At 39.4% G+C, this 27852-nt stretch overlaps 2 protein-coding genes across 4 annotated transcripts in view; both read left to right on the top strand.

The window, feature by feature from the left end:
- LOC141919128 (uncharacterized) overlaps positions 1-1230 on the top strand; it is a 42146-nt gene extending 40916 nt beyond the window's left edge. Inside the window, exon 4 of the mRNA XM_074814213.1 lies at positions 536-1230. Coding sequence (XP_074670314.1) covers positions 536-614 — 79 coding nt within the window. The 3' untranslated portion in view covers positions 615-1230. The remainder of the gene's footprint in view (positions 1-535) is intronic.
- Positions 1231-2018: 788 nt separating this feature from the next.
- Positions 2019-27852, top strand: part of MPP7 (MAGUK p55 scaffold protein 7) — a 159421-nt gene continuing 133587 nt past the window's right edge. For all 3 annotated transcript variants that reach the window (XR_012624244.1, XM_074833326.1, XM_074833350.1), the window contains exon 1: positions 2019-2120. The gene's annotated coding sequence lies outside the window, so the exon portion shown is untranslated. The remainder of the gene's footprint in view (positions 2121-27852) is intronic.

Below are 27852 nucleotides of genomic sequence, written 5' to 3' on the forward strand. Positions count from 1 at the left end.
GGAGGGCTCAACTGAGTTTTGTCAAACCCTACAATAGGAAAAGAAGGGTAATACTTGGATGGGTACAATGGCAATTCATCTTTCTGGCCAGAAGCCTTGTTTTGGAGTTTTGTTGCTTAGTGTCTGTCAGCACTTTCATCCTGGGCAATTTAAGTTTCTCCTATAACAGCCTGGCCTCAACTAAAAGTTTGCATATAAAACATCAGAGCTCAGAACTGTTTTGTTTTTTTTTAAAAACTAATTTTCCAAGTGAGGTTAAGTCTTAAGATATGAAAAAGTACTTGGATTGTACTTAGCATAAAAAGAAGGAAATTATTAGCTTGGCACTTGTTTAATCTTGTGAAATACTTATTTAAAAGGAAAGGGAGATGAATATTTAAAATATGATCTCAAAAACACAAAAAATATGTATCCATCCAGAAACTGGGCTACCTTTTGAGGTGTCTAGCACCTCTAGGCATTGTAGCTACTCTACTGTCTTTGAGAATAATTTATTCCAAAACTAACCACATATGTTCAACCGGTTTCTTTTCAGGAATGCTTCAGCTGCTGATGGATCACAAAAGGAAGGATCATGTCCCAAGTCTTTGAAGACATGGATAAGAAGGAAGTAATTGTTAATGATTTGCTGATCTAAACAAAAACTGATGGACAGCATAAGGAAATCATGTAATCCTGTAGTGTGCCGAAACACAATAATTTTAAATTGAACAGGAACAAATGTCAGAGGAGGTTGAGTGAAATTAGTTGCATTATACACTACACAACTTTATGTGTCTGGTAATAAAAGACCTGCCTTGAGAAATGATAGGAAATTGTAAGAAACTAATAGTCTTCTGGAAGTGTTTACGTGTCACAATGAATTTTTGTCACAACTAAACACTTCACTCAAAATGTTACTTGAAGGCTATGCAGGAAAAGTCCCGCTAAATACAGGAGAATCAAAGCTGTCCAAAACCACCAGTAATGACGTATTTTGAGATTAGCCAAGAACTAGTATCAGTACAGCCTGGTGCAGGCTAGGGTCACACTTCTGCAAGGTGGCTGTCCAGTGCACTAAACGCTGGCCATTAGACAGCCCTGCTGCTGCAAGCACACCTATCTGTAACACCAGTGAATTCCGTCACTTGGAAAAGGCTGGCAGAATACTTGGCGTATTTTATTATATGAAAATTAAACCCATTAAGAATAGATTCACTGAATGAATAAAGTATCATCCTTTCACGTGCAGAGAGGGCTGCAGCCTGTTCTTCTGTTGAAGCCACCACCGCCCTGGTCAGCTACCGAGCCCTGCTCATCTCTCAGCCCCTACCTGACGGCCTTGCGCATCCTGCTCGTCCGCCCTGGCTCCCCCGAGCACACCCTCTACAAACTCCAGAAAATTATCTCCCTTGCGCGGCCTTGCGGTCCTCTCAGGCGGGAGGCCGAAACCAGATACCGATGACAGTATCTGTGACGGCCCCCGCTGTCCCCCGGGCTGTTCCGTCGCCACGCAGCGCCAGGAGGTCCCACACCAGCGAGGGCCCGGACCACGGCCGAGTCCCTGGTGCGGGACACCCGCCACGCCGCGTGACCAGCTACCGCGGCGGGAACAGGCAGGTCTCGGCTCCCGCGGCAGACTGCCCGCGGACTCCCCCACCCCCAGGTTCTCCCACGCTGCAGAAATTCCCCAACCCCGAACTGCGAGAAGGCACAATCATGCTGACGCACGAGGGCCCCGGCAGCACGACGGCCACGGAGCCGCCGGACTCGCGGGGACCCGCCGCCGCCGCCGAGCCCCCGCCACCCGGCGTCACGCGACCTCCGCGGGGTGGGCCACCGCCTTGCCCCGCGGCCAATCGGCGCTCCGCCTCCCGCCGTCCTCCCTCCTCCAACCAATGGCGCGCGAGCCTTTCCTTGGCGTGTGTCTGTGTGCGGCGGCGGGGCGGGGGGCGAGCGGCTGTTGGGCTCCGCGCGGCGCGGAGCCCCGCCCCGGTGGGAGGGGCCCGGCGCGCCCGGCCCGGCCCGGCCCAGCCCAGCCCAGCGCGGCGGCGGCAATGGGGAGCCAGGGCGCGCGGCTCCGGGGGTAGAGGGAGGCTGGGGCGCGCCCGCCCGCCGGCACCCGGGAGGCCCGGCCGCAGGTACGAGCCGCGGCTCCACGGCGCGCAAGCGCCTCCTCGGGACGCGTGCGGGAGTCCGCGAGCCGGCGGGGGGGCCCCGCGTTCCCCCCCGGGGTCGGGGTCTCGGGGGGGCGCGGCGAGGTTGCACTGTACCGGCGGGACCGCGGGGCTGGGGGGATCGGCTGGCGAGTGAGGGGATGTGGCAGGTGCCGGGCTGTGGGGGCTCGGCCCCAGGGTTGTGGGAGGGGGGGGTCCGTGCCCCCCGCGCGGGGCGCCAGTTCCAAGATGGCCCCCGCCCCCTCCCCGCCCCCCCGGTGAGCGCCCCGGGGGCGTGCGAGGCGGGCGGGCGACGGGGAGCCCCGCGGGGCCGTGCCCCGCTCTCCGCATGGGGGTTCCCCTCGGGCTGCGGCGCTCCCGCGGCCCCTGGCAGCCGCGGCGGCACCGTGAGGGAAGATCTCGATCCGCGCCCGCGGGAGGCAGGCCCGGGGCGGAGACCTCCCCGCGGGCACCGCGGTGGGTGAGAGGGCGGGGGGAAAAGAGTGGGTTTAATCACGGCTGGTGCTTCGGCTGCGCCTCGCGTTTAAAACCTGCCGGGCTGTCGGGAGGAGTTGAGGAGAGCTCGTTTATAGCAGGTAATGGATGGGACTAAACCATTAAGTGACATCAGACGGACTCAGGAGACCTATAATTTATAGGCTATCGGTACCATGAGGTGTTTTTATGAATTGACTGAGAATAACTTAATTCACCTATGAAACCAGCTCCTTACTGATTTGGTTAATGCCTACGTTTAATCAGTGTTGAGTAATAAATAGCGTTATTAATTTGGCGTGTTGCATGTGAAGAATGTAAATGGTGGTATTTGATGTGAGAGCTCGGACAAGCAGTAGACGCATTTGCATGCCACTCTTGTGCTTTCACCTCTGAATTCCTATCTTCGTTTTAGTTAATCTGTATTTATAACAAACCGCCTTTCTATATTTCCAGAGCTTTTTCTCTGATCTGATTTCTTGAACAGTTTACCACATCTTTGCCTTTCCTTCCCTCTAAATAAACTGTAGAATAGCTTCAGGGGCAATAGCTTTCAGTGATTTTTGGAGTTTTTCCTTTTGAAGAAGACCAAGTAGTCTGGACAGCGGCAACCAGCATCTTTAGACCTCATGACGATCTTCAGTCCTTGAATTCAGCATTTGTTTTTTACAGTTAGGGTTTTTAGATGAGATTCAGAGTTCTTATTTTAAGTTTACTTAGATCAAGAGCCCTGTTTTAATGAGGCATGTTTTTTTGTTAAACCTATCTTTTGTAGCTGTTCACTTTAAAATATAGTAATAAGAATTTTGGTATGAAGTATTATCATTATTCTTCAGGTCTCTTTTACGGAGGGATGTTTACATTTTGGCTGTATTTACAGAAAGATCTTGCTTAATTTACAACTAGGTTATTCACTTACTGAAAGTATTGGTTGCTCTAATTGATGTGGATGATCTAATCTCTAATCTCACTTAGAACTGACGTTAGGATTTTGCTAGATATCACTGTTTGGATTGAGTAAGTTTTTTTTGTATTCAGAATGGGTGATTGCATGTAGCTTCTAAAAGCTGTCTTAAAGCAACGGTTAATTTAGGTTTGGGGATTTAATCTTGTAGCGCTAGGGAATGAATGCATGAGACTCATCAGTGTCTCAATGTGCCTGTTTATTCATCAGAATGAAAAAGAGTAAAGCAGTAACCTAAGCGGTGAAAAGTTGATTTAAATGATTTCAGACTCAGAATAGCTTTGGACTTTAACGTGAATGTGTTTGTATTTACATGTGTACACTTAAAAGGAGACAGAGGAAGTCCCAGAGCTGCAGATTGCTGTCAACTGGCAAAGTACATCAAGGAAGGGTTGCTGCGTGTTTACACTGTTCTTGTTCTCTCCTTTAGTCATCCACTAGCAGTCCTTATTAGAGACAGGATACCGTGTTAGATGGACTTTGAAGCTGAGCTAGTATGGCATTTTTGTATTTGTAATGAAATCTTTTCTGTGTAGTAGCTTGCCATTCAGAATTTAAATTTTAAATTAGGCAGGTGTCAGAGCTGTAGGTTTTTAAGAGTACCGTATAAAAGTCAATACCAGGTGCAGAGAAAGCAGGCTGATGAATGTACTATTACTTAGGATGCTTATCTGCATTTTAACATTTATAGGACAACCCAACTCCTGGTAGAAAATGGTCACAAGTATGTTTTCTGAGTGGCAATTTCCAGTCTTTTCCTGAGTGCCTTGTGGGAGTACTGTGCTTCTCACGAAGACATTGTTGTTGGAATCTGCTGCAACTTCTGTCTGTTTTTATGACGTTGCAGCGTTGCCTTTCACTGAAACTCCAACCTTAGTTCTGCTTTCCTGTGCTGAATCTCCCCTTTTTATGTGGCAAGTACCTGGGCACCCATGAGCATCTCTAGCATATGGAAGAGAGCAGAAAGGATCTATAAAAAGTAATTCAGTAGCATCTTCCCTCTCAACTGGTTCCTCTGTGTTAAGATTTACTGTAGGACTTGCTATGATAGTAAGTAAAAGCAGGAAAAAAATCCAGTCTTGCTGCTAGCAGTGTCTGTTAATTGTCTTCTGGAGTATCTTTTGGAAAGTTGTTGCAGTGAATTAAGCAAGTTTCACCATCTAGAACTATGTGAATTATGTGTAGGAGTCAAGAAAGCTTCCCACATAGTTGTGCTAGTGCAGTTTAATCCCTGCCTGTGGTGTATATATTCTTTCTGACCCCATCTCCTGAAAAGTTTTCATTCTGGTTGCTACTGTTTTTTGTTCATTAAGGAAAAAATGCAGTATATTAACTTGTCCCGTCCTAATTTCAGCCTTAGAAATATAATAATATAACAGAATTCATTTATACTGGCTTTCAGTCGTTTGTGGGTGTTTACATCAGATATGGTACTTACCTAATAGAGTGCCTTGCCCTGTATTACAGAGGTAGAGAGACAGGGAGCAAGCGTTACTTAATACACTTCAAATAGCTTTTACAGTGCAGTATCCTTAACATCCCTTGACAGTTCAGACCACTAGTTCTGTCCCATGTCATCCTGGCTGTATGGCAGGTCTGAGAACGACTCTGACTCCGCATTTGTTTATTTTACAGAACCATTTTGAGCATTACCATGAAGTATTCAGTAAAGTTCTTTGACAAGTGAGTTTCCAAAGACAGCAATAAAAGATAGAGATACATTGACATCCACTTTATTTCAGCTAGCAGCCTTGCATTTAGGGGAAAACCAGCAGAAACAAAAAGAGTGCATGTCTGAAGATGCACAAAACTTTACTTTGGTGTTCTTGAATATCTATGTCAGTTATGCTTAGCTACCAAAGAACACAACTTGAATTTTCCCTCCACTTTGGAAGGCTAACAAATTCAATGTGTTCTTAAGCAATAGGATTAAGCAGACTAATTTTCAGGACTCCAGGTTTTATCCTGAAAATGGTTTATCCATCTACATTATGAATCATGTGTAGAATCAATCTTACCTCCCAGCTCTGGAGGAAAGATGAGCTGCTAATGTAAAAGGGTTTCAGTATATTTAAGCTCTTGGGATCACATCTTTTTACTGTGGTCAACATCTTTTTTGTCACTTTTACATTCAGCTGCGAAGGCTAATGTAATCCCACTATTACTGCTCTTATATTACTTATGTGAAATAAAAGATCAAGTTAAAAGCCAGCCTAGACAGCACCATCTTAAAGTATGTCATATTTTAATAAAAGAATATTTTAATAGAAGAAAAAAAATAAAATCAACCTTGGCAGTTGATTGCTAGTTTTAAAGAATAAAAATTCAAGCTTTCTTAGTTCTTGAACCATGTGCAATATAGTCAGTGAGGTAATAAGCTTGCAACCAAAAGCTGCTGAAATGAACTCATTGTTTACATTCTCAGTGACGTCACTATTTAAAGATGATTGTCGAACAAATCCATAAACTACAACTACAAACTATATAGTATAACTATGAAATTGGGGATGTGACCATTGTAGTTTGCAGTGTGCAGAAGAGGTGGTGACATATGAACACAGAAAGAATAGGCCCATCTTGATGTTTTCTACCATTTTGACTGTTAGGTGCTTGCCATACATGTAACAGGGTTGCTGTGGTTCTGTTCCTCAAATGCATTCTGTGGTCTGCTGCTCCATTTCTGCTCCTGCAGTTTATTGCCAGAAGGAGACATCAGATGTTTTCAGTTTGTACGAGGAGCAGGCAGCGCACAGTGCCAGGTGGAGTGTTGAAAAAGACATTTGCTGAATGTCAGTGTGCACAGCTAGTAATGGTTTTGAGGTTATTGCAGCTTTCCAAAGCAGAGTGATTAGCTATCATGAAGCAAAGAAATAAGCATCTTTACTACAAGCATGATGACACAAGTGCTTAAAGGGTTTCCAATATGGACCCATTAAGTGCAATGGGAGAAGGCTTACACCCAAAGTTTCGCACCAGAACTTGCGTATTGTTCACATATAAAATGTGATTATAAGTCTGTGAAGTTTTATGGATGTTTATATGTTAGATAAAGCTTACCTGTACCCATTTTGAAATCATTATATTGCTTAATTATGGCTTTAAGACCAATTTGTGTAGGGCAGGCATGGAAGCAGAACTTGAAATCCTTTATCCCCCAGCTTAAATAAGTCTCTTCTGACTTTTCTTATTTCCGCAGGGCTTCATGGAGAAACAGTTTTTGGGAAGTGAACTACTTTAAACTTATGCTCCTAACATTTAGAATAAAAACATGAAAGTATGTAGTATTTCTAACACTGACTAGAACCAATGTTGTATTACTATTAGCCTTTCCTTTTTCCTTCAGGCTCCATAGATTCTCAGCTCCAGTCTGGAAAATGCATACCTTAAATCCCTGTTGAAGTAAAGACAGTCATCCAGCTAGGATCACTTTATGATTACTCTTTTGCCCACCATTTTTGGATACTGGACTAGGCTGTCGCTTGTTTTCTACGGTCCTGAACAATGTGTGAATTAGTATGACAGACCAAGAATAATTTTATATTGTGCATAGTGTTAATAAATAAAGCTGTGAAACACTGTTGTACCAATATGTGGTCTAAGTATGCTTAGCTGTGTGTTGTTTTATTGTCTTGTAAAGACAGTCTCTGTTTTTTGAGTCAAGAATGACTGTGTTTTCTTATGTTATTGTATTATATATGATGGTGTAAGTTTTGAAAAAATAGGAAAGTGTATTGCTAATACAGCCAACAGTTAGTGATGACTGATTACAAAACACGTTGCACTATGAGTTGTATAACAACTTGAAGCATAGAGTAAAACTGCTTCAGAGCTACTAATTATGTCTCAGAACTTGGAAACGTACACATCCATTTATATAAAGAGCATACAAAATCTTTATTGCGTTCATAAGGTATTGTTTGGTGGACTGAGCTTGGCTTTAGCAAATGAAGCTGTTCCAAAAGGAACAATGTAGTTTCAGATATGAAATGCGGAGCTGTTGTTTCACAGACAATCTGCTATGAATGCTATCTAAAGAAACGGACTTGACATTGCTAATTATAAATAAAAGAGAGTGGAACGTAATTATTTCACACATTACATGTGCCCAAATCAGAAGCTTCAGCTGGCAGATGGAGAGGGTTTTTTGTTTTTAGAGGACACCTTGCGCGTTCAGCTGATAGAAAGCCTTGCTTTTTTTTTATCACAGTCCAGAAGAGTTGCAAAAAGAGAACTGATCTAAAGAAACAGTCTTAAATTTCTTCTCAGAGGTTTTGACAGATAGAGTAATGAAGGTTTTCAATGGCTTAACAGATACTGTGATAGAGGTTTTCAATGAATAGCTGTTCATGAGCAGTTAATTATCTCATTGTAATCTGGGTCATTTGGGAAGCTGTGAACACAGTTAACTTTTGTGTTAGGATTGCATTGGAAGTGAAATGTGCGTGTGGAAGTGGGAACGCTGAAGCTGCATCATCTTGAGACTAGCAGTGCTGGAGAAGTGACCAAAGGCAACTTCTGAACGGGCAGCTTCCTCCCTTGTTAGGGTGAATAGAGGCTAAAGTCTAACGAGGGTATGAAATATCTACTCTGCAGGTCACACCTAAAAATCCTCGCTCCTCCCCTAATGCTGTCCCTCCTACCAGCCCAAGGCACAGTTACTGTTGCTCCCACCAGGGCAAACAGCAGCCCTTTGTTAGCTGCCTTGCCTGGGGCACACCCTGTCCTGGCTTCGCTGCTGCTCTCTTGCCATCTGTAGATCCTAGGGACCCTGAAGGGAGCCTTTTGCTGCCTGATCTCCAAGGTTAACTGACTCAGTAAGTCTCTTACCTCCAGTACACATATAGCTAACCTGTAACTTCAGTCCCGCCAACTTAAGTTCTAGCATTTAATTTCCTGTGGGGAAAGGAACATCCAGTCTGTACCTCACAGCTGCTGTAGGCTTCCTAGTCAAAGATTGGTTACTTTGCCAAAGATCCAAATCTGTTACTTTAATAACACCAAAATTAGATGTGCTAGAAATTTTGTCTTGGTATTAAGAAGACACTACTAGTACTATAGCCCAGCAAGCCTTAAACTACCCTGATCAAGCTGCAGTGTGTGGCTCCCTGCTTCGAAAGCTTGTTGTGTGTTTGAAATATGATACAGACAGTGACTTGGACCACCTTCCAGCTGCCATAACCAGCCTGAGCAAGGGTATCAAAATGGCAAACAAACCTCAGGGGATAAATCTGTGAGTGGCATGCTTTGAGGTAAGTGCTGAGTGGTGCCTTTGGTCCCTCATCTGACTGCTGTGAGAGTCATGTGCCTGGGCAGTGAGACCTGGAACAGGTCAGGCCAGACACTCTGGGTGCTTCTCAGGAAAGACTATTCAACTGCAAGGTGGTTAAATCATGATGGTTAAAGCGGAGAGCAAAAATAATGTGCAGCAGCTGAGTACTGAGGCAAGATAGAAGTTGGTCATCTGGGAAATGCATTTTTGGAAGGAGTGTAGAAAAGACGGATGTTGTCCTTTGTTTAGAACCATGGTTACAGCTAGCAAATGTGGACGGTTGAATACTGTTGTGTTTGTCCTCTGTTTCTGCTGGAAGATAACTACTTCTAGTGAATGGTGGTCATGCATCCTGCACCAAAGGAGAAATTGTGACTGGAAACAGCAGATTTCAGGACTGCAACAGTGGAGGAAAATGTCTTCCTGGGCAGTTAGATCTGGAAAGTTCTGCTGTGAGTGTCAAGAAGGGAAGGAATTCACAAGGCAGTTACTGGAGGAAATGGGAGTCAAAGGAACAGTTTCACAATTGGAAAAAAGTTGAAAACTTTGTTGTGCCAGCTGTGAACAACTTTTGTTTCCTAGAAGCTTCAAAACCTGTTTTCTAACACTATGTACTGTATTCAATATTAATTATTTCTAATCCTGATTTCATTATAAATATGCATTTATTGCTTAATAACTAAGATTCCTTCCCATTAGGGCTTTTTATCAAACTTGTTCACAGTGATAAATGAAGACTGTTAAATACCTTCATTTCAAAAGGAAAAAAAGTTGGGGTAAGAACAGAAGAGTGTTAGAAACCAATACAGAAATTTGGCTACATGGAAGAATTTGTAGCTGACATGGCTGTGGAGGAAGAGTTTAAATATTTTTAGGTACAGAAGGATATTATAGCAGAGTTGTAAAACATTTACTGGATATTATAGCAGTTGTAAAACATTTACTTTTTCTAGATATCTGACTTAAAAAGTAACGTGCAGATGTTAATATAACAAATATTTGAATTTTGGGGAGAAACAGACCCCAATATTTCACACAGCACAGGAGTCGTAAGTGATACCTGTTAGGAAAGTTTTGCAAACTCAGCAACCTTTTCTCACAGTAAGACCTGTCTGATCTACTAATTATATTTAATAAGTCATAGAACACCAAGGAAACTTCGGAAACCTTGCAAAATGCTACTTTTCTTTCCGTATTTGGAGAAGAGATAGTGGTGGGTGACCCAAGTCATTACTGGTTGGTTATCATCACCTTAACTGACTGAAAAAACTACAAAGAAATATTATAACCAACATCTGTAATATGAAGACAGGTAGTCTTAACCTGGTAACTCTTTACCAGTGGTTCACTTCTGGTTCAGCAAACCAAAGGTGGTGTTTAGATTTTTTTTTTTAATTGTTCAGAATTAAAACATCCTGTAGTAAGATATGTTTTCGTTAAATACCCTTTTTACTGCTCTATGAATAGAGGCAGACAGCAGCTGTAACAGTGTTTAATTCTGTAACTTTGTTGTGTAGGTGGACAAGTGTAATCAATGATGATAGTTGAGTAAATGCCACTTCATTAATGTTGAATTTACATTTTACTCCTCAGACTTTCAGCTTTATCACACTATTTAATGAGTTTTGGCTAGTGGTTTTGGCTTCCTATGTGTGATAGCAATTAAATTTGAAAGAAAACAGGAGGCATTCTGGTTGTTTTATCCAAGGACTGAACTCACCATTTTACATCCTGCTAGCTTACATCAGGGAATTAAATGTCCCACCTTATTAAATCACTTACTCTGTCTTCTCTAATGCTTTCATCTAGCTTGGATATAGCATTAATATTTAAAAATATATGTATCAGTTCATTAGAAACATGCATTACTTATCAAAACATTGCACTTTATTAAAATAACCCTACTGTCATCACAGATAAAAGTCTTTGGAATGACATGTAGTGCCAGCAGGTGCATTGTACACTTTCACAAGCTGGTCAGTTGAGATGGTGGTGGTACTTCATGAAGAAAAAACACCTTCTCGGTTGCATGAATAGAGTATCTTCAGATTCCTGAAAAGAAAACATGGCATGCACATTAGTGCGGTCTAAGACTAACAGACTATAGGAACAGGAAAGTATTCATTTAAGTAATTGGACATTCTGTGGCTGTTCAGTGTGTTTGTATTTTTTCAGCTTCCAGTATGTCAGAGCAGCTACATGTGTTAGTTGAGATTTCTTATATTTGCCCATGTTGTAAAGATCTAAATAATAAATTGTTATCCACAGTTGTCCAAAAGCAAATCTTATCTTGTGGTACTTATGGCTAAATATTTGTTTAGTTGCTAGTTTGCAGCTCATAAGGTCCCTCAGCTTTGGGGTAAAAACAGGAGTGTGTCCTTCTTCCAGTGCCTGCTCAGGACGTGGTTGGAGCTGCTGCGGTCTGTCTGCAGAATTCCAGCACGCTTCTGTTGCTCCTGGCTCCCAGTCTAGAAGGACAGTGTCCTCACTACAGAGGTCAGATGTCTTCATCCCTTTCCTTGCAGTGGGCTGCTTCTCATTCACTGGCAGGTCAAATTCAAATGGTGATTTACCTTCTGTTTAGGCGTGCATTTGAGAGGACAGTAAGGAAAGGGCTAAACTTTCCTTTAGTGCCCTCCAGTTATTGCTGGCCTTACGACCTATGTGCTAGCCATCATACATGAATTAAAAGCATACTGTTACCCTCTACCTCTTTCATGCAGGGCTTGGTTTTAATTCTGCCTTAACAAATACTAATGTCTCCCTGCTGTTCCTGCCTTATATCTTCTCCTGGGTAGTGGATACTGTGTCTTCTTCCTCTGTATCTCTTTTGTTGCCTTTAGAAAGAAACAGATTTCTCTGTAGTTCTTGGAATACTTTTTAGAGACCTTACATGTAATAATATATTGTTCTGAATCAGTAAGTAATGATATGACCTTTTCTTCTCCAAAACTCATTCTTTAGTATGCTGAGATGTTATATTTGAATGCTTGACTAGAGAGATGAGTTTTGATATGGACATATGTGACAGGCACGTATAGCCTGCTTTACCCAACAGAGAAATAACAACATGCCACAGCCTGGCTGAAAGCCTCATGTCTGGTTACCTCATGCTAAATGTTGTGATGTTTTTTACAGTGTTACTTTTTCATTGCTGGATATAGACTGTAGTAGGTAATGCAAAATCCAGTGTTTACATTGTTGCAGAGCCACTTACAAATTTAGAAACTAGAAGTTACAAACACATGGGAAAGTACAAATGTCCTCTTACTTGTAATTAGATTTCTTTTTTTTTTTTCTAGAGGTTGGATGGTTTTATGCATAAACTCTCTCATATGCACACTTACTATACATAAAAAATATTTTGTAGTGTATATACTCAAGTACAAGACAGCCCTCACTGCAAGGAGGCTGAATGGGTTTGTGTGCATGTGAGTCTACAGCTGTTACTAAGAGAAACATTTGACCTTGAGTTTTAGATAACTGTTGCAGCAAACCTCTCTAATAGGGTCTTCCCTACCTCCTTTGACAGTGAAACCTTTCCTGGGCCAAGGTGAAAAAGCAAAAAGAATGATGAGGCGAAGAAAGGAAAATGTCAGGTGCTTACCATTCTTTTAGTAGAAGCAGCATGTTTCAGAAAAAATTCTTCCTGAACTTCTGTTGGAAGGGAATAGAGTAGTAGTACTGTACTCCCAGAAAAAGTAAAGCTAAAGGAAAAGCTCATCTGATCTACTGGATCGTACAGGAAACTTGTAGCTAAAAGAGGGATGGTAAAAACTTTAAATAAAAGCCTCTTTTCTAAGGAGTCAAGGGATGAGCTGTTTTGGTCTCCAGGTAAGAAGCTGATTTCAGCCCTAGCATATGAATTAATGTCATGGTACCACTGTCTAGGTCAGTGGTTCCCAGTCAGTAAGTTGCATTGTCATGGGGCATAGTCTTTGTTCTGCTTTTCCTTTTCTTTCTTAAACAATACTGAAGAGAGAACAGTATGGTCAGACTGCTTGGACTTCTCCTTGTAGTAGTTCCTGACTTGATGCTGAGACCTCGTCTCCATGTAGCTCAATCAGGCTGTGTTCTGGCAGTTGAAATGTGGCAGATTTCTTTCTCTGTTGCTGGTGTATCATCAGAGGGTCACTGATTTGACATTTTGTCATGGGAGCCTTAGGCTTATGACTTGGCGTGTGATTGTACCAGCTGCCAGAATCTGCTATATAGTTCTGCAAACTTTGAATTAAATATAAATGAAGAAAGAAAGAAAACTTGCAAATCAAAACTGCAAGTTTGCATGACTATCAACCTGAGACTTGACATAAACAACTACACTTGAGATCCAGAATTTGTATAGAGGAATCAACCAATTTGTATTTCCAAGATAATATTTCAGAAAGTGTTGTTTCAGAATAATATACAAAAAAACCCCTGTGCTACTTGGGACACCAGATTCCTTTGCTGTCATTGCAGTGGCGTAGCTAAATCATTCAGGCTGCCTGGAAACCAGCCAGGGGTGAGTGTAGGAGAGTAATCAGAATATCTGACAGAGAGTTCTGTAAATTGTCTGTGAGTGCAGCTTGGAAGAAGCAGAAGACAGAAAGTGAGTGCATTTTGAGATAGATGCAATTCTTAACATCCGCCTGTTTTCTGAGTGCTCTAAGTTAGTTTCGTATAGGCAGCTTTTCCTTTTGTATGCTTTGCAGTGCTTACAGGGTTTCTGAAGAGTTCAGTTTACCTTTTTAATGCTTATCTTAAGGGGAAGACCTTTTGTGGTAGAAAATATTCTTTCTAACTTTATTCCAGTTTAAGATAAATTTGTGCAAAAGTGAATTACATTCAAGCAATTTGTGTGTTTACAATTTTGTAATGTTTAGAGAAATGAAAACTGGTTTGAGTAGATTTCATCCTACAATTTAGCTACTTTTGTGTCAGACTGCTGTATGTCAAAATTTAAATGTCAGAATGCATATATATTACATTGTTGTGGTTTTGTAATTTGATATCTAATCCTATAGCAAAATAATCAAAACTATCTGTAAACAGCTAAGATAACTGAAATTTATCTCATTAGTATCCAGTATGTCCCTTTCTGTATGTGATGGGGAGAAATGCAGCCAAAACTGAGATGAGTAATCCCACTTCCTGGTACTAGAGATCAACTGGTGGATTATGAGGAGGCTGTTCCATAGGCCAGGGAGCAGAAATCCATTTATTACTTCCAGATGAAAAATGATCAAAGGCTGGAGGTGGAGCTGTAACAAGGATTTGAAAGTAGTCATTTGAGCTTTGCATCTGTTGCTAAGGACCAGCTTGCTGAGATTAGTAGGGTAGGTCAAGTAAAATATGTCCTCTTATGCTCAGCAGGACTAGTGGCAAGTCCTTGGTAGTATCCTCTTTCAGCATACTTTTTTTAAACTAGTCTGAATTATGCAGTCATATGTCTGGAATATACTATAAATCAGATCTGCAGGCTCTCATAGTGAATAAAAGTGTATGCTATTTTGATGACAACTTTAAAAAAGCATTGGTATTCCAGTGTAAGCAGATGAACTAAAATGGTAGGAAAATGTTGTGGTGTGATATAAACTAACTGAAAATGGATTCTAATGCTCCCTTGCAGAAACCATGCTCTGTGCTTCGCTAAGAGAATAAAGTACAGTTTGAGATTAATTTACATAAATTTTACTCCTCAGACACAAGTTTAATTCTTGTTCTGCAAACCTTTTCTATGTGTTTAACCACAATGGTTTTGCAAGAGATAGGGAGAGGGGAAATCAACTGAAAAAAGGAAATGCTTTTGAATTCTAAATTTAAAGTGAAATTGTGTGCTAATTAAGGAAAAAGTATATACTGTAGGTCTGCTGATGAGCATGTAAGAGCTGTTATACTTTCTTCAGAAGTAACCAAGAGGATGTATAGGAAAAGAGAATAACAAATAGCTGTAAAGTTTGTTTTAGTGTAGGAGTCTAGCTATTGGCAAAGATTGATACAAAAACTTTTGTCTCTGACAGGCTGTGTCTGGACCATTTGTTTGACAGTGGCCAAAGAATCTGTTCTCAAAATGTGTTTTAAGTACTCATTTGAATAATTGGGTTTTGGCTATTACAACTCAACCAGGTATTGTCTAGAAAAAGTATCTCCTATAGTTTGCTCTTTTATGCTGCCATGTAATTTCCATGACTGTCCTGAGCTTGTGCATTATGAGAAGTAGTGAGTGGTCATGTTTGGTTTGCCTTGGACCTACAACTCCTGATGAGTGCTCATACTTTCCCCTCTTCTACGATTCACCCAGTTGTTGCATTTCAATATGAGCCTTTAGAAGGGAACAATAAGATGCATAATGTGATCAGGGACTTTGCAAATAAGCAGGTGGAGTCTATTGGCCAAAAGTATTTTGCAGTCTCTCTTCAATTTCAGATACATGGCAATAATAAAATGAAGATATAAAGATCCCCCCTAGCCAGGCCTGTACCTGTTAGTGTCAAACAGTCGCCTAGCCTGAAAGACTTGTAGGGGCAGGTAATAGTCTGTATTAGACCAACTTGTATACTTTGCTACACATATCTTTAGATGTCAAGCAAGTTGAAAGGCTGGTGTGACTGAAAGACCATCTGCTCTTTCAAACTGTAGTTTAGCCTAATAGAATATGTTATTTCTGCAAACTGATCGTGTCTAACCAATTGTCTTAGACCATCATGGTTGCAGCAGTTTTTCTGGTTAATGACATGTGGGCAAAAGTGGCAATTTGAACCTTTCAATAGCAAAGCAGTGACAGCCAGTTTTGAATCATGCTGCCTGAGCTGAATGTAGTAGCAACTGCAACAAATAAAGAGCCTGTTAAGTATGTTAGACATAAAATTGTTTTGGGTAAGATGATCTGCATGTGTACAGAATGCTAGGGGTGCAGATGATAGGACTGCCTAGTTGTATGGAGACCAAACAAGCTAAGCTCTTTCAGATTTGGGAGCAAGTACTGCATGAGAGGTGTGCTTTTTGCAGCTCTTGTTTGCAGGGGAAGCAAATTTTTAGCATGGAATTACGAGAAGTGAGGTTACAGGTCTAAGACATTTTATAAAAAGATACTCTATCAAGTTTATTCTTGGCAAAGTTTGTCCTGCTGTGATATTAATATCTTTTTTTGCTTTCTGTGGTATAATTATTCTTGGGTATTGCCTGACAGATGGCTATATCTTACTGTTGTATCAGAATGATGTTATTTGCTTGACAGTTATTGTTCTCTTAGGAATGCAGGACAGGAAAGGACCTCCTTATTCATCAAGTTTATTTTCATGCTTTTGTAGGTTTTATGTCATACAGTCAGAGACATATGGAGCACTGTCTTAAAAGCAGCTGGGCCTTTTCCCCTCACTACTTTAATTAGAAGCATGTTCCAACACTAAATTGCTCTAAACATGAGGAAGCTGCTTGTAATATTCAACATAAATTTGTTCATCATCAGTTGGTAATAACCAGTTCTTGTGCCAAGATTGTCCTTTTATTTTAAATAGTTTTTTCTTACTATTTTATATTTATCTTAGTGTGTTTATACACAGCCCTTGCTTTTCTGATCAGCTTTACTTTTTCTAGGCTAAGGCCAAGCCCTTGCAGTCTCTCTTCAGTTCTGTTGTTGAAATGTAGCACCAAATGAAGGTATGGGTACTGGGAGACTTTTCAGCTTTCGCATAGCAGGTTTTTCCAGTTCCCTGGAAAGGGTGTGTCTTATTCTTTGTACTATTGCTGATAAAAGAAGTGAATAGTAGCTTCCTTGTTATTGCAGTGCACCAGCAGAAACACAAAGATAGAAAATTTTGTATTTTAAACATTGTCTTCAAGTGGCAAGGTTGTTTAAGCAGTAGGGACTCACAGTATATCTACTAATTTAGGAATGCAAGCAATCCTATGGAAGTGGTGTTGAAAGGCAGGCAGATGTTTGATTGCTTCAAGTGTGTGGGTTCCACTTTGTGTTTTTTTGTTTTTTTCCCTCAGGCTGTTAAATGTTCAGATCAGTATTCTGTGGCTGATCTGTGCGCAGACAAATTCTTTGTGCGTTTTTAATGAGTTATTGCAAAAATCTGTGATCAAAGATAAGTCAGACCTATTACAAAGGAATCAAAAGCTGGAGTTATGTTTAAATATTTTTCTGACTAGTATTTATAGATACTTGCTACTTCTAAGGCTCTTGATAAATCAAAGTACTCTTCAAAGATTTATATTCTTAAAATATTAATGAAAGATGTAAAAGGCAGATAAATTTTTGCAGAATAACCTACAAAATTTATATTAAAAAAAAAAAGTTTGAAAAAACCTTCAGTAGGAAGACCTGACCTACTTTCTTCCCATTTAAAATCCTAAAGGCTGTTGTGTTGGAATAAGTAAAACAAACACTTAACACTGTTTAAAATGCAGTGGATGGTTTTATATCCCAGGTTTAAAAAAGAACTTAAGCCTTCTGATGTTCAATACTGCAGCTCATAAAGATTAGGCTCCTGGCTAAGAAAGTATGGAGGCAGGCACCTAAGGACAGTATGCTGATGAGATGCTGATTTCCTGGCTAGAATTTGAAACACATAATGTGGAGTGCTGGTGCAGTGAAGCTGGTCAGTAGGAAACTGGAATATACCTTAGACATTCATATAACCCTTATATTATTCAGAAAATAAATTCTGTACCACTTTCTGCAGTTTTCTCTTAGGAAGATGCTTTTGATGCCTATCTTATATGTAGTAGACTAGCAGTTATCTAGCTTATTTGTCCAAGAAGTAGGAGGTCTTGATTCTAGGTCCTTCTCAACCTGAGGGAGCTCAAGCCCACATTTTTCTCTTCTTACAAGAGTGCCATAACCCGGTTGTTCATGCTTAGGTAAGTGACCTAACCACCAGACTGCAGATTCAGACTTCTTGCCTACTGTCTTGCATCCATCAACTTGCACTTCTGGCTGCATTATGGTCAACTTCATTAGCAAGGATGCGGGGGGCAGTTCTGTGCAAAGTACCCCACAGGCTGATGGGTTAGGTATTCTTCTCTCTCCTTTCCAGGGAAGGAAATTCTACTACTGGGGAGTAGTAGAAACTACATCTAAATAATCTGGTTTTATTCTAATTTCATATTCTTAGCAATTGTTTGAGTACTGTTTTCTACTTAACGTTTGATCAGAAAATATTTTAACAACCTGAGATAGTGGAATAAGGAAATGGAATAATAATGGCTGTCATTGATCTCATTGCTTCTGGGGATGAAGTTTTAGAGTTGTTTCAATTCAGGGCTATTTTTCTATTTTTAAAAAAAACTTGTATGTATTTTTCTGAGACACAGTGTGATTTTTGAATCCTGATACAGGAAAAGAAAAGGGAATTTATAGCTGTTTTGATTTAAAATAAATAAAAGATATTTTCTGTATATGCAGGCCATACTGGGAGACCTAACTATGAATCTACTTCAAAAGTTAAAATCTTTTTTTTCCTGAGTGGTGGCAAAACACTTCTACAAAAAAAATCCCTTTCTCTTCAGATGAAGAAGCCAAGGTTACAGAAAATGGGAGCTCTTAGAAGGGGATAACCTAATTGTGAAAATTCCTGGCTGTTAAACTTCCAAAGCATTCAAAAATAAATTTGATGTGTGTGTTTCTGTGTTGCCCTGTGTGATAACCCTCAAAAGTTGTACTTCTGCCAGGGCAAAGTTGTAAAAGAATGAAATTTAGCCAACTTTGGCTCTTAATGACTTACCTTGAAAGTGAAAAAAAAAAAGTGAAAAACTTTACTCCATGAAACAATGCAAATAAGCATATTAACTTTTGCTTTTTAGCTACAACCTGTTAAATCTTCTGGGTTTCTCAGTGTAAGACAATGGTTGCCTTCGTGTGTGAATGACTTCTTTAAATATACAATTCCTGGGTGTGATGAAGTAGCAATAATGAAAAATATTTTGAATCACTGGTATGATTGCCCCCTTTTGGGGCTGGCTGTAAAGCGGAAGGGAGATACGTGTGCATGAAGGGCCATTGTGGCATTGGGGCTTGTGCCCTGTATTGTCTGGAATATGAAGTAAGCGCAGACCATACATCTGATCTGCAAGACATCTTACCTTAAAGTGGTTTAGTTTTCATAGTTGGCACTGTTCACTGCAAGGAGCACATGTGCAGTGTCTTGGATACCTCAACACATTAGCTTCTGCCAAATTTCACTCGTGTTTCCAAATGTAATATTATGCTTATGTCCTATCCTTTCTTTGGCACTGAATTCAAACAGCACCTGTTAATGTTAAGAATAAATGAAGTTACTGTAATGTTGAGGATAAAGAGGTTTTGGTGAAAGAAAATTGGATATGAGATTTAGATTTCCTGCCTAATTAAATATTTAAAGTGGAGGTCTTCTACTTCAGTTTTAGTTAGAAGTCAGCAATATAATGTTAGCGCATGCCTTTTACTAAAATCTTCTTTCATGAGCTGGTATTTACTGATATTCAGTTCAAATGCTTTTAAGTAATAACCTGAAACATGCTGGAACATCACTTTTTTGCTGGGAGGTTAAGTGTTTTTTCCAGAAGCTTGTAATTCATCTGCATGTTGGTTGATTCTCATTTGTGTTTAAATCAGCTTTAACAGAGTTATGTAGCTTATTGGTATTCCTCTTCAGTTTGACAGCTGAAGAATAGCAGCCATAAGTATGAACATTATAATGGCTAAGGCTTACATTATGGAGCCAACAGTCATTTGTTCTGGTACTCTGCAGTAGAAGGGTAAAACAAAGATTTGCTGCTTAAACCAGTGAACGTTAGTGAGTTTGCCAAGTTCAGTACTGCTTCAACAACAGGTCAAGTCATAAATGAAACCTTTCCACTCTGTCTTCTGCCTGCAGATCTCCCAACAAAAATGTGGGCATGGAACAATCACTGAAACTACTAAAAGCAGTCAACATCTGTTCTGTGAATGTTACTGCTATGGGCAATGTAGGGTAGTGTAGGGATGCATAACTGTTTTTCTAACACTGTAGCTGTCTTTTCAGAATATTGTTTCAAAATAATGTGTTTTCTTTAAGATTGAAGAATATCTGGGGGAGGAAACTGTTCTGGACTCTATAACTGAATTTCTCCGAAGAGTGGTAGATGAAGGACCATGATGATCTGAGCACTGTTCTATTTCTGATGGGAAGAAAGAAGTGTGGGGCAGAGTAGATGATGTGCCCTTATGAGGATGTAGGCAAGGAGATGACTGAGGAAAGGAATCCTCTGTGTTGCTACTCAAAATGTCACGGACCAAGAGATCCAAAGGGTTTATAAAGAAGTTGTGTGGTGTCTACCTTGCACTGAGAAATGTGATTAACATGACAGGTTCTCCGGTAGATAAATTGTGGAGGAAGTTGTCTGGGGAGGACTGACATAATGGGAGAGAGCCGGTTGTGTTCCTTAATATGGCAGTTCAATACCTTCATCTCTTAACAACCATAATGAAAAGCACTTGAAACTATCAAAAAAGAAGAACTAGTGATTTTAGTTGAAGAACATTGTCTTACAAGCAATGTGCATTGCTTTCATTGAAATCAATGGAGTAGAAGAAATGTGATGATACAAGTACCCTTCTTGTTTACAAGGAAAACTAGGCTGCTTACTTCAGTTTGATTTATTTGTGCCTGGTTGTCTTGTTCAAATGCGTTGTGGTTTTACTCCAGCCAGCAACTAAGTACCACACAGTCACTTGCTCTCTCCCTGCCCCCAGCGGGAGCAAGGAGAGAGTCGGGGAAAAAAGTAAAACTCATGGATTGAGATGAAGACAGTTTAAAAGGACAGGAAAGAAAGGTGCTAATAATTTAAAAAATGAAAACAAAAGTAATAAAGAATTAGAATATACAAAACAAGTGATGCACAATGCAATTGTTCATCACCCACTGACCAATGCCCAGCCAGTTCCTGAGCAGCAGCCCCCACCCATCTTTCCCCCTAGTTTATATACTGAGCATGACATCATATGGTATGGAACATCCTTTTGGCCAGTTCGGGTCAGCTGTGTTGCCTCCCCACTTCTTATGCCCTGCTTAACACACTGATGTTCTTACTTGTTGCTATCAACATTATTCTCATCCTAAATCCAAAACAGCACTATATCAGCTACTGGGAAAAACATTAACTCTATCTGAACCAAATTCAGGACAAAACTTAGAAGCTACAGAAGCATCCTCCTCTAAATCATTACTTGAAAGTAACATAGCACTAGGATTTTTTAAAAAATTGAAATAGATCAATCTAGACAGATACTATTTTAAGATTATTTTTATGGAAGGGCTTCCTCTTCCTATTTTTTCAGTTGCTTACTCACTAGACACAATAGTAGATGAAAGTATTGTATTAGTTGATCTGTTTGGGCACAGAAAAATTAAGAAGGTAATGAATTCTGGTTTGATCTGAGCGAAGTAAAAAACCTTGGTTTTTATTAACCATGTTGTTGAGTTCAATGAAAAGCTTAAAAATATTAATTATTATTATAATTTTGTGCATACAAATAAATTTAATTTAGAAAGGTTGAATTATTGGTGCCTTGTTTTCCTAGATCAACACTAGCACTTTCACCTTTTTATGTGTTTTTGATGCAGATGATGAAGTAACTTGTTCAAGACTTGTTTTTCTACATTGTCATCTTGCTTAAGATTAATTCTTCTGACATACAGTCACTAGCCAAAACTGTGATTATATCAATTACAAAACCAAAAAGTAATCTTTTCATTGCTTGAAATGTCTGAATATATATTGTCAGCTTTTAAAAAAAATGTGTTATTGTTAAATTGCACTGGAAAGTTTTATTAGTTTTATTACTATTTTCAAGTAGATTATTGGAAACTCAACTTATAATTTTGAAAAACACATTACTTTATTTCTTGGATAATACAATTCATACCATAATTTCATCACCATTTCTAAAATTCCTCTTATGTCCTTTCTTGATTTTCTGTGAATGATGCCATTATTCTGTCTCTCACTTGAACTCATAAACAGGAAAATGTTTTCCAAATTCAGCATCATATCAAAACTATATTTAAGTCTTAGTCATTTCAAATCTTGTAATAATAGCTATAAGATATATTCTTTCTTATGAATTTAAACACTGAAAATATTTTGGATCGCATAATCTCTTTTGTCAATTACTGCAGCATTAGCCTTTCTCGTAATACATAGCATCTGGTCATGATTCTCTCTGCAACACAATTCTGCTGCAAAGATTTTACAAGGCTGTTGCTTGTACCATGTCATTCTTTTTCTTTTTTTTTCTGCAGGATTCTTCTTTGTTATTGAGTTATATACAGGGTACCAGACCTCCCTTCAAAGTCCTTTCGTTTTCTTCTCCTATCCTGCCTGTCATTAACTCACCACCAATATATTGATATGTAGGGGTCCACCTCCAGTCAGCCCTAAGTGACTGCCTTTAAATCTTCATATGAATGTCTTGAAGCTTTCTCTCATGCTGCCCTGAGGGGTTTGTTCCTGAGATACAAGTAAAATGAATGCATTTCTTCTGATGGTCCTTCTTAATTTTTTTTCCTCTCTATGAAAAAAAACCTTGATGAAGGCAAGACAGCTACTGTTCTTAAACCAGAAGGCAAGCTTGACTCCAACTTAACGGTGGTCTTGTGTTCTGCAGTGGAGTGCTGAGGGAAGTCACATAGCTGGCTGGTTGCTTTCTAAGCACTCAGAGCACACAGGTATTTTGGATTGCAAGTAACATTGCACTGTAACTTTTAGGGTATGTATCTTAATTTTGTAGTTCCAGTTAAAAATAGTCTAGCACTAGGTGGGCAGCATGTAGTTTGTTAGCCTGGAATTAGATCTTAATCACAAGTAAAATTCTGAAGGATCTATCTTGAAACTGTTGACCAAATGCACAATGTCCTTTACAATGTGTCCAACCCAGATCTTTCATAGTCAAGGGGTCTGAAGTCAAAGGCTGCAGTGTTAGTTACAGATGCCAAGGGATTAAGAATCTGAATGTTTTCTTACATAGAACATAATTACTTTAGCAATACAACTCCTGAGTCTAAGTTAAATAGCTTTTTTCAAATAGTCAAGTTGATCAGGTATGGAGAAAATGCATGAAGGTATGATCATACTAGGAACTGTGATTATATAAGGTCCAAGAAACAAAACAAGAACCAAACCCAGGAATTTTCTAATTAGTTTTCTAACAGTCATATAAACAATTAGCTGCTTCTTAATTCTTTTTAGTGTGCATCAATTTCTACAATTTATATAGGAATTGGTCACAAATTTAACATAGGTAAGTGTGTAGGACAGATGAAAGAAGATGCATCGAGAGAAAGGCAGAAGTAGTCATGTTTCTGGGCCTTTAAATATATTTGCAAAGATGAGACATTCAGTTCTAAACAAAATAAAAATGGATACAAGTGCATGTGCAGACTTCTTTTGCGTCATGATGTCTGTATATTAATAGAATTCAGAGAAAAGAAGGCAAACTTAATTTCCTAATTCCAGTGAATAGCTGTATTCAGCTTCTTATTGAGTAATTGCAGAAGGCATTTCTCATTTTAGTGAGCATTCTGAATCCCTTCTCTCTTGTTTTTCTCTGTTTTCCATTAGATATTTGCTGTCTTAAATGTGTTTCTTAGCACTTTCATCAACATTGTATTTATTTCTAGATAAATTAAGAAGTGATTGTAGTGTGTAACTTGTAATGACTAGCTTAAGGAGGTGCTGAGTTTGAAGGACTTTATTATGTGATGGAGAGTTGTGGTTTAATGTGTGAACTTATTACCATCTTCTTTCCTAAAAGGGAAAAATGTTCTCTGGCAGAAACATCTTACAGAAAGTATCAAATGGTAGCTCTAGGGTTTTAAGTTAGTGAGCGATTATGTGTGTCAAAACTTAATTTGTTCCAAAATACCAATTTCCTTGTTATACCATGAATAAAAAATACTCTGCAAAGATAACTTTTTGTAATAAATGATCTTGGCTGTTGCAAGCTGCAGGTGGGGATCTCACATTTTCTTTGCTATATTCAACAGACGTGCCAGGGAAAACAGACTTATACATCTATGCTTAAGCATAATATCAAAATATTATTTTACTATATGTTTACTTCATAACTGATGACTGATTGTGACAACCTGTATGATGTTATTCACATTATGGTGTTTCTGACTGTGATTACTTTCACATGGAGTTTGGAGTTACCACACTTGGCACCGTTATGCCATCTCTCATCCCCCTGTAAATGGTTTTGTTTTACTTTTATCTGGGATAAGCATAGAAAAATGTTGTGTATATGCACATGTATTAGGGTTTACAAATACTGTTTTCTTTTAACATATATTACTATGAAAGCATATTTTTGAAGAAAAGATGCACTTTTGAGGTTTGGATGACAAAAAAGAGCTTGGCTTAAAAATTTAGAGACCAGGAGGATAACTCTGCAATAGGGTGTTGAGACTGTGGGTTCTTTCTTTTTCCCTAATCAAGAAAGACAAAAGAGATAAAGCATCTTGTAATCAGAAGTAGAGCATGCATCCCTGTTCCATCACCCAGTGCAAGTCATATGATGTGATGGGTGTTGAATTTTGTGACCCAATTATTGTGTATGAGCAGGGGTTGGGCCCTGACTCCTACATACTTACTGAAATGTCAGAAAGTTCCTGAGCTTCTGTACAGGCAGAAAGGACATGGAAAAATCCACAGCCTATTTCTAAAATCCTGGGCAAAATTTTTCCCCAAAAAAAATTTTGTGAATGCTTGGACATTGACTTCTTTTCTGGGACTGATGTAATTCTCTGTAATTCTGACTGATCTAAATCTCCTGGGATATTTAGCCACTGTAATGAAAAGAGAAGTAGCAGGGAACATCACAAATATTAAATGGCTTCCCCATTAAGAGGAAAAAAAAAAGTAAATGAACTAATTTTTGTTTGGAAAAGAGGTGCTTGAAGGAAGACATGAAAGATGATTATAAATAGTGGGAGGACATTAATAGGAAATTATGTATTCACTATTTCTGAGAATTTGGGGTACCAAATGCAATGCAAAAAAATGCTTTACACTTGGCATAAGTTAGAGAACTTATTCGCACAAGATATTGTGAAGAGTCAAAACAAAAAAAAATGTGTTCAAGAAGGAACCTTACAAATCTATTGTTAGTACTGGTGACAGTCCAGAGTCAGTCTGACTCAAACAGATGCAGTGCTGCTGGTCACTGGGGGAGTAAATATTTTTTCTTGTGTTATCTTCAGTGTGTATTAGATACTCTGTCCTGGCTCTCCTGAAGACAGGATTCTGTACTACATGGACCTTTTACTCTGGCTAAGTATTGAAGGGTTTGGGTTTTTCTTAGTTATTGTTTTATCTCCTCTGTGAAAGTTGGCTGAAGAACAGGAAGGTGGTATCAGGCCTTTGCTATCAGTGGAAGAATATGGGTTAGTGGGCTTGAGTCATCAAACAGTTTTAAACCATCAAACCAATGGCTTGCTTTCATGTTGAGGACACAAAGCTAACTTTCAGGCTGTGTGCACGTTATTCACAGGTGGATCAGAAAGTGGCAAAACAGAGACAGAGTGGTGGTGACATTGCAGATATATTCTGGATTGATAGAAGCCTAAATAAATGACTGAAAATAAGTTCTAAATATCTATAACTTTATACTAAACTAGAAGTCAGGTACTTTCCCAGGTGTTTGACTTCTCTTAACCTCATTTTCTATAAAGTGTCATGTCAAAGTATTATAAGAATGATTGAGATCAAACATTTCCACAGTTGACATGGAATGGATGAGTCTGTTATCCCTGGGTTCCAGCTTGTCCTGGTGGGACCGAAGAGGTGGCTGTAGAGCATGCAAAGCTGGTGACAAAGTGTTGCTCAGCCTTCCTACCGTATATACCCTGTGCTGGGAAATGGGACAGGTGAGATCTTGGGAAAGACTAGTAATTGTTGTTTTATTAGTTGCAGTTCAGACTTGATAGTAGCTAATGAGCACTGCCTAAACAGACAGCGTGGGTATCTTACGCTCACTAAAATAATATTTTAACTATTGTTATAAGAAATTTTCATACTTACTGGCCAGTTATACCACCACTGATTGTGACAAATGAACTCGTCCTGAATGACAACTGAGTCTCTCTACACAACCAAATACAACTATGTAGATGAAAATGTTTAGGAAGTGTGGAGAAGTCTGGATTTGTAGACTTCTCTGACCCATGTTTATTTAAGTAGTCTGATCCTGTCTTTAGGTTGAAAACTGATCTCTCTACTTCTGAAACTAGAAGTAATGCCTTTTTTTCTCACTGTTAATTTTGAAAACATTTCCAGAAGGTGGATCATTTTTCGGAGAGGCTGATAATTTTTTTTTACTTTACATTAACATTTACTTTACTTAACATTAGACTGGGAATCAAAATGTTTTCATGTGCATCTTTAAAGCCAGGAGTGAACAAGTATCTTTCCTTCCTGTTTAGATAATTCAGGTTTCTGCTGTCTGGTGTTAAAATATGGAAATTCTAGGTTGAATGGAAACTCGGAGCAGGTCATGATTTTGTCCCTCCATTACACTCTGATAATTAAAAAAATAAAAATAAAGTATATCTGTTTAGATCATGTGAACTTGCTGAACGCAGTAAGCCATTTTGGTGCATGGTAGGGTATTCCAAAAGCACTTATAACCAGGGTACTACTTAGTTTTACTTCTTTGAAGTTTGTTATGAATTCCCATCCTGTGATGGGAATAGGGTCACCATAGGATTCCTCTGGGAGGCTCTGATTGTCTGTGTTCATTACACAATTCTACCTGGTGAATTAAAGAGCTTCTGAAATAATAGCATAGAGCTTTGAAATACATGCAGTTTCTTAACATTTTCCTACGTGGTGTTTCCTTCGATGTGTGAATCCAGTGTTGCTCCCTCAGGTCATCATTAACTTGTTTGTGTATCTGGATTAACTAATTTGGCAGCTTCCCAGTGCCTTACTGCAGATTAATAAGACAGCAAGTTTCACCTTGTTTTTTTTTTTTAGTTCTTTCATAACTTTACATGTGACTTTCTTTTTGCTGATTTTCCATTACTTGTTTTTTTCTGATTTGGTCTTTTAAAGAAGACATGCAGTTTCTTTAAAGTGGGGAGAACATTGTGTGCTGACAGATAAAATGGCACGTTTATTGGCACATAAACAAACCTGGATATGTATCTTCCTCTCCTTCTGGTGTTAGGCTGATTTGTGTATTCTCTCCTGGAAATACAGGAAAAAAATTTGCATTTTCTCCTTCAGTTTGGAAAGATTCTCCTTTCTAGTGCAAGGAGAGCTGTGGAGACTGAGGGATTTACACTAAACAAGTTTTGGAATATCTGTGTATTGTTTAGGAGCAGGCCAGGAGAATTTTGTTTTTGTGTTTCAGATTACACCATATTTCACTCTTTCTGCTAAGCTAGTTTTGCGTCCATGGCCTGCCAGATATCAATGGGCTTAGAAGGTCTTTAAGGATATACAGCAGAGCTGGTAATGCCAGTTTTCCTGTGGTCCAAAGTGTAGTGCTCACTTGCTGCTGGTTGCCGTGGGCTGTGGCAAATGACTACTGCCACTTACCGTAAGCTCTGGTGGCAAAGATTTATGCAATGTTTCAGAAAGCTCTGGTTCATTCAGCTAATGAGCCATGTAGGTGTTGATGATTTGTCACGATAATGTATGTAGTTTGTGTATGAAGGCTGAGGGAAAACTGTTTCTTCACAACCAAATTTGAAAGAATATCACTAAAATTGTTGTCAGGTGCACTAAAAGTGACCTGTTTTAAGATTTGCACTTCTGGCTTAATTTTTCTTTTTGTATAAATGTTTTGATGCTCCTATATGACACACCATGCTTTTCAAACAGATGCCTCAATCTCAGTTATTGTCAAAGTTGTAAGGCTTATAGCTATTGCAAAAGGTTGTGGGAAAGGGAAGGTCAGGTATCGTTAGTGCAGCAGATAATTGAAATGGAGAACTGCATCGTGTTCCTGCCTCTGCAGCTGAGTTGTTCTAGTA

This window comes from Strix aluco, chromosome 1, assembly GCF_031877795.1.
Source record: "Strix aluco isolate bStrAlu1 chromosome 1, bStrAlu1.hap1, whole genome shotgun sequence".
Taxonomy (NCBI): domain Eukaryota; kingdom Metazoa; phylum Chordata; class Aves; order Strigiformes; family Strigidae; genus Strix; species Strix aluco.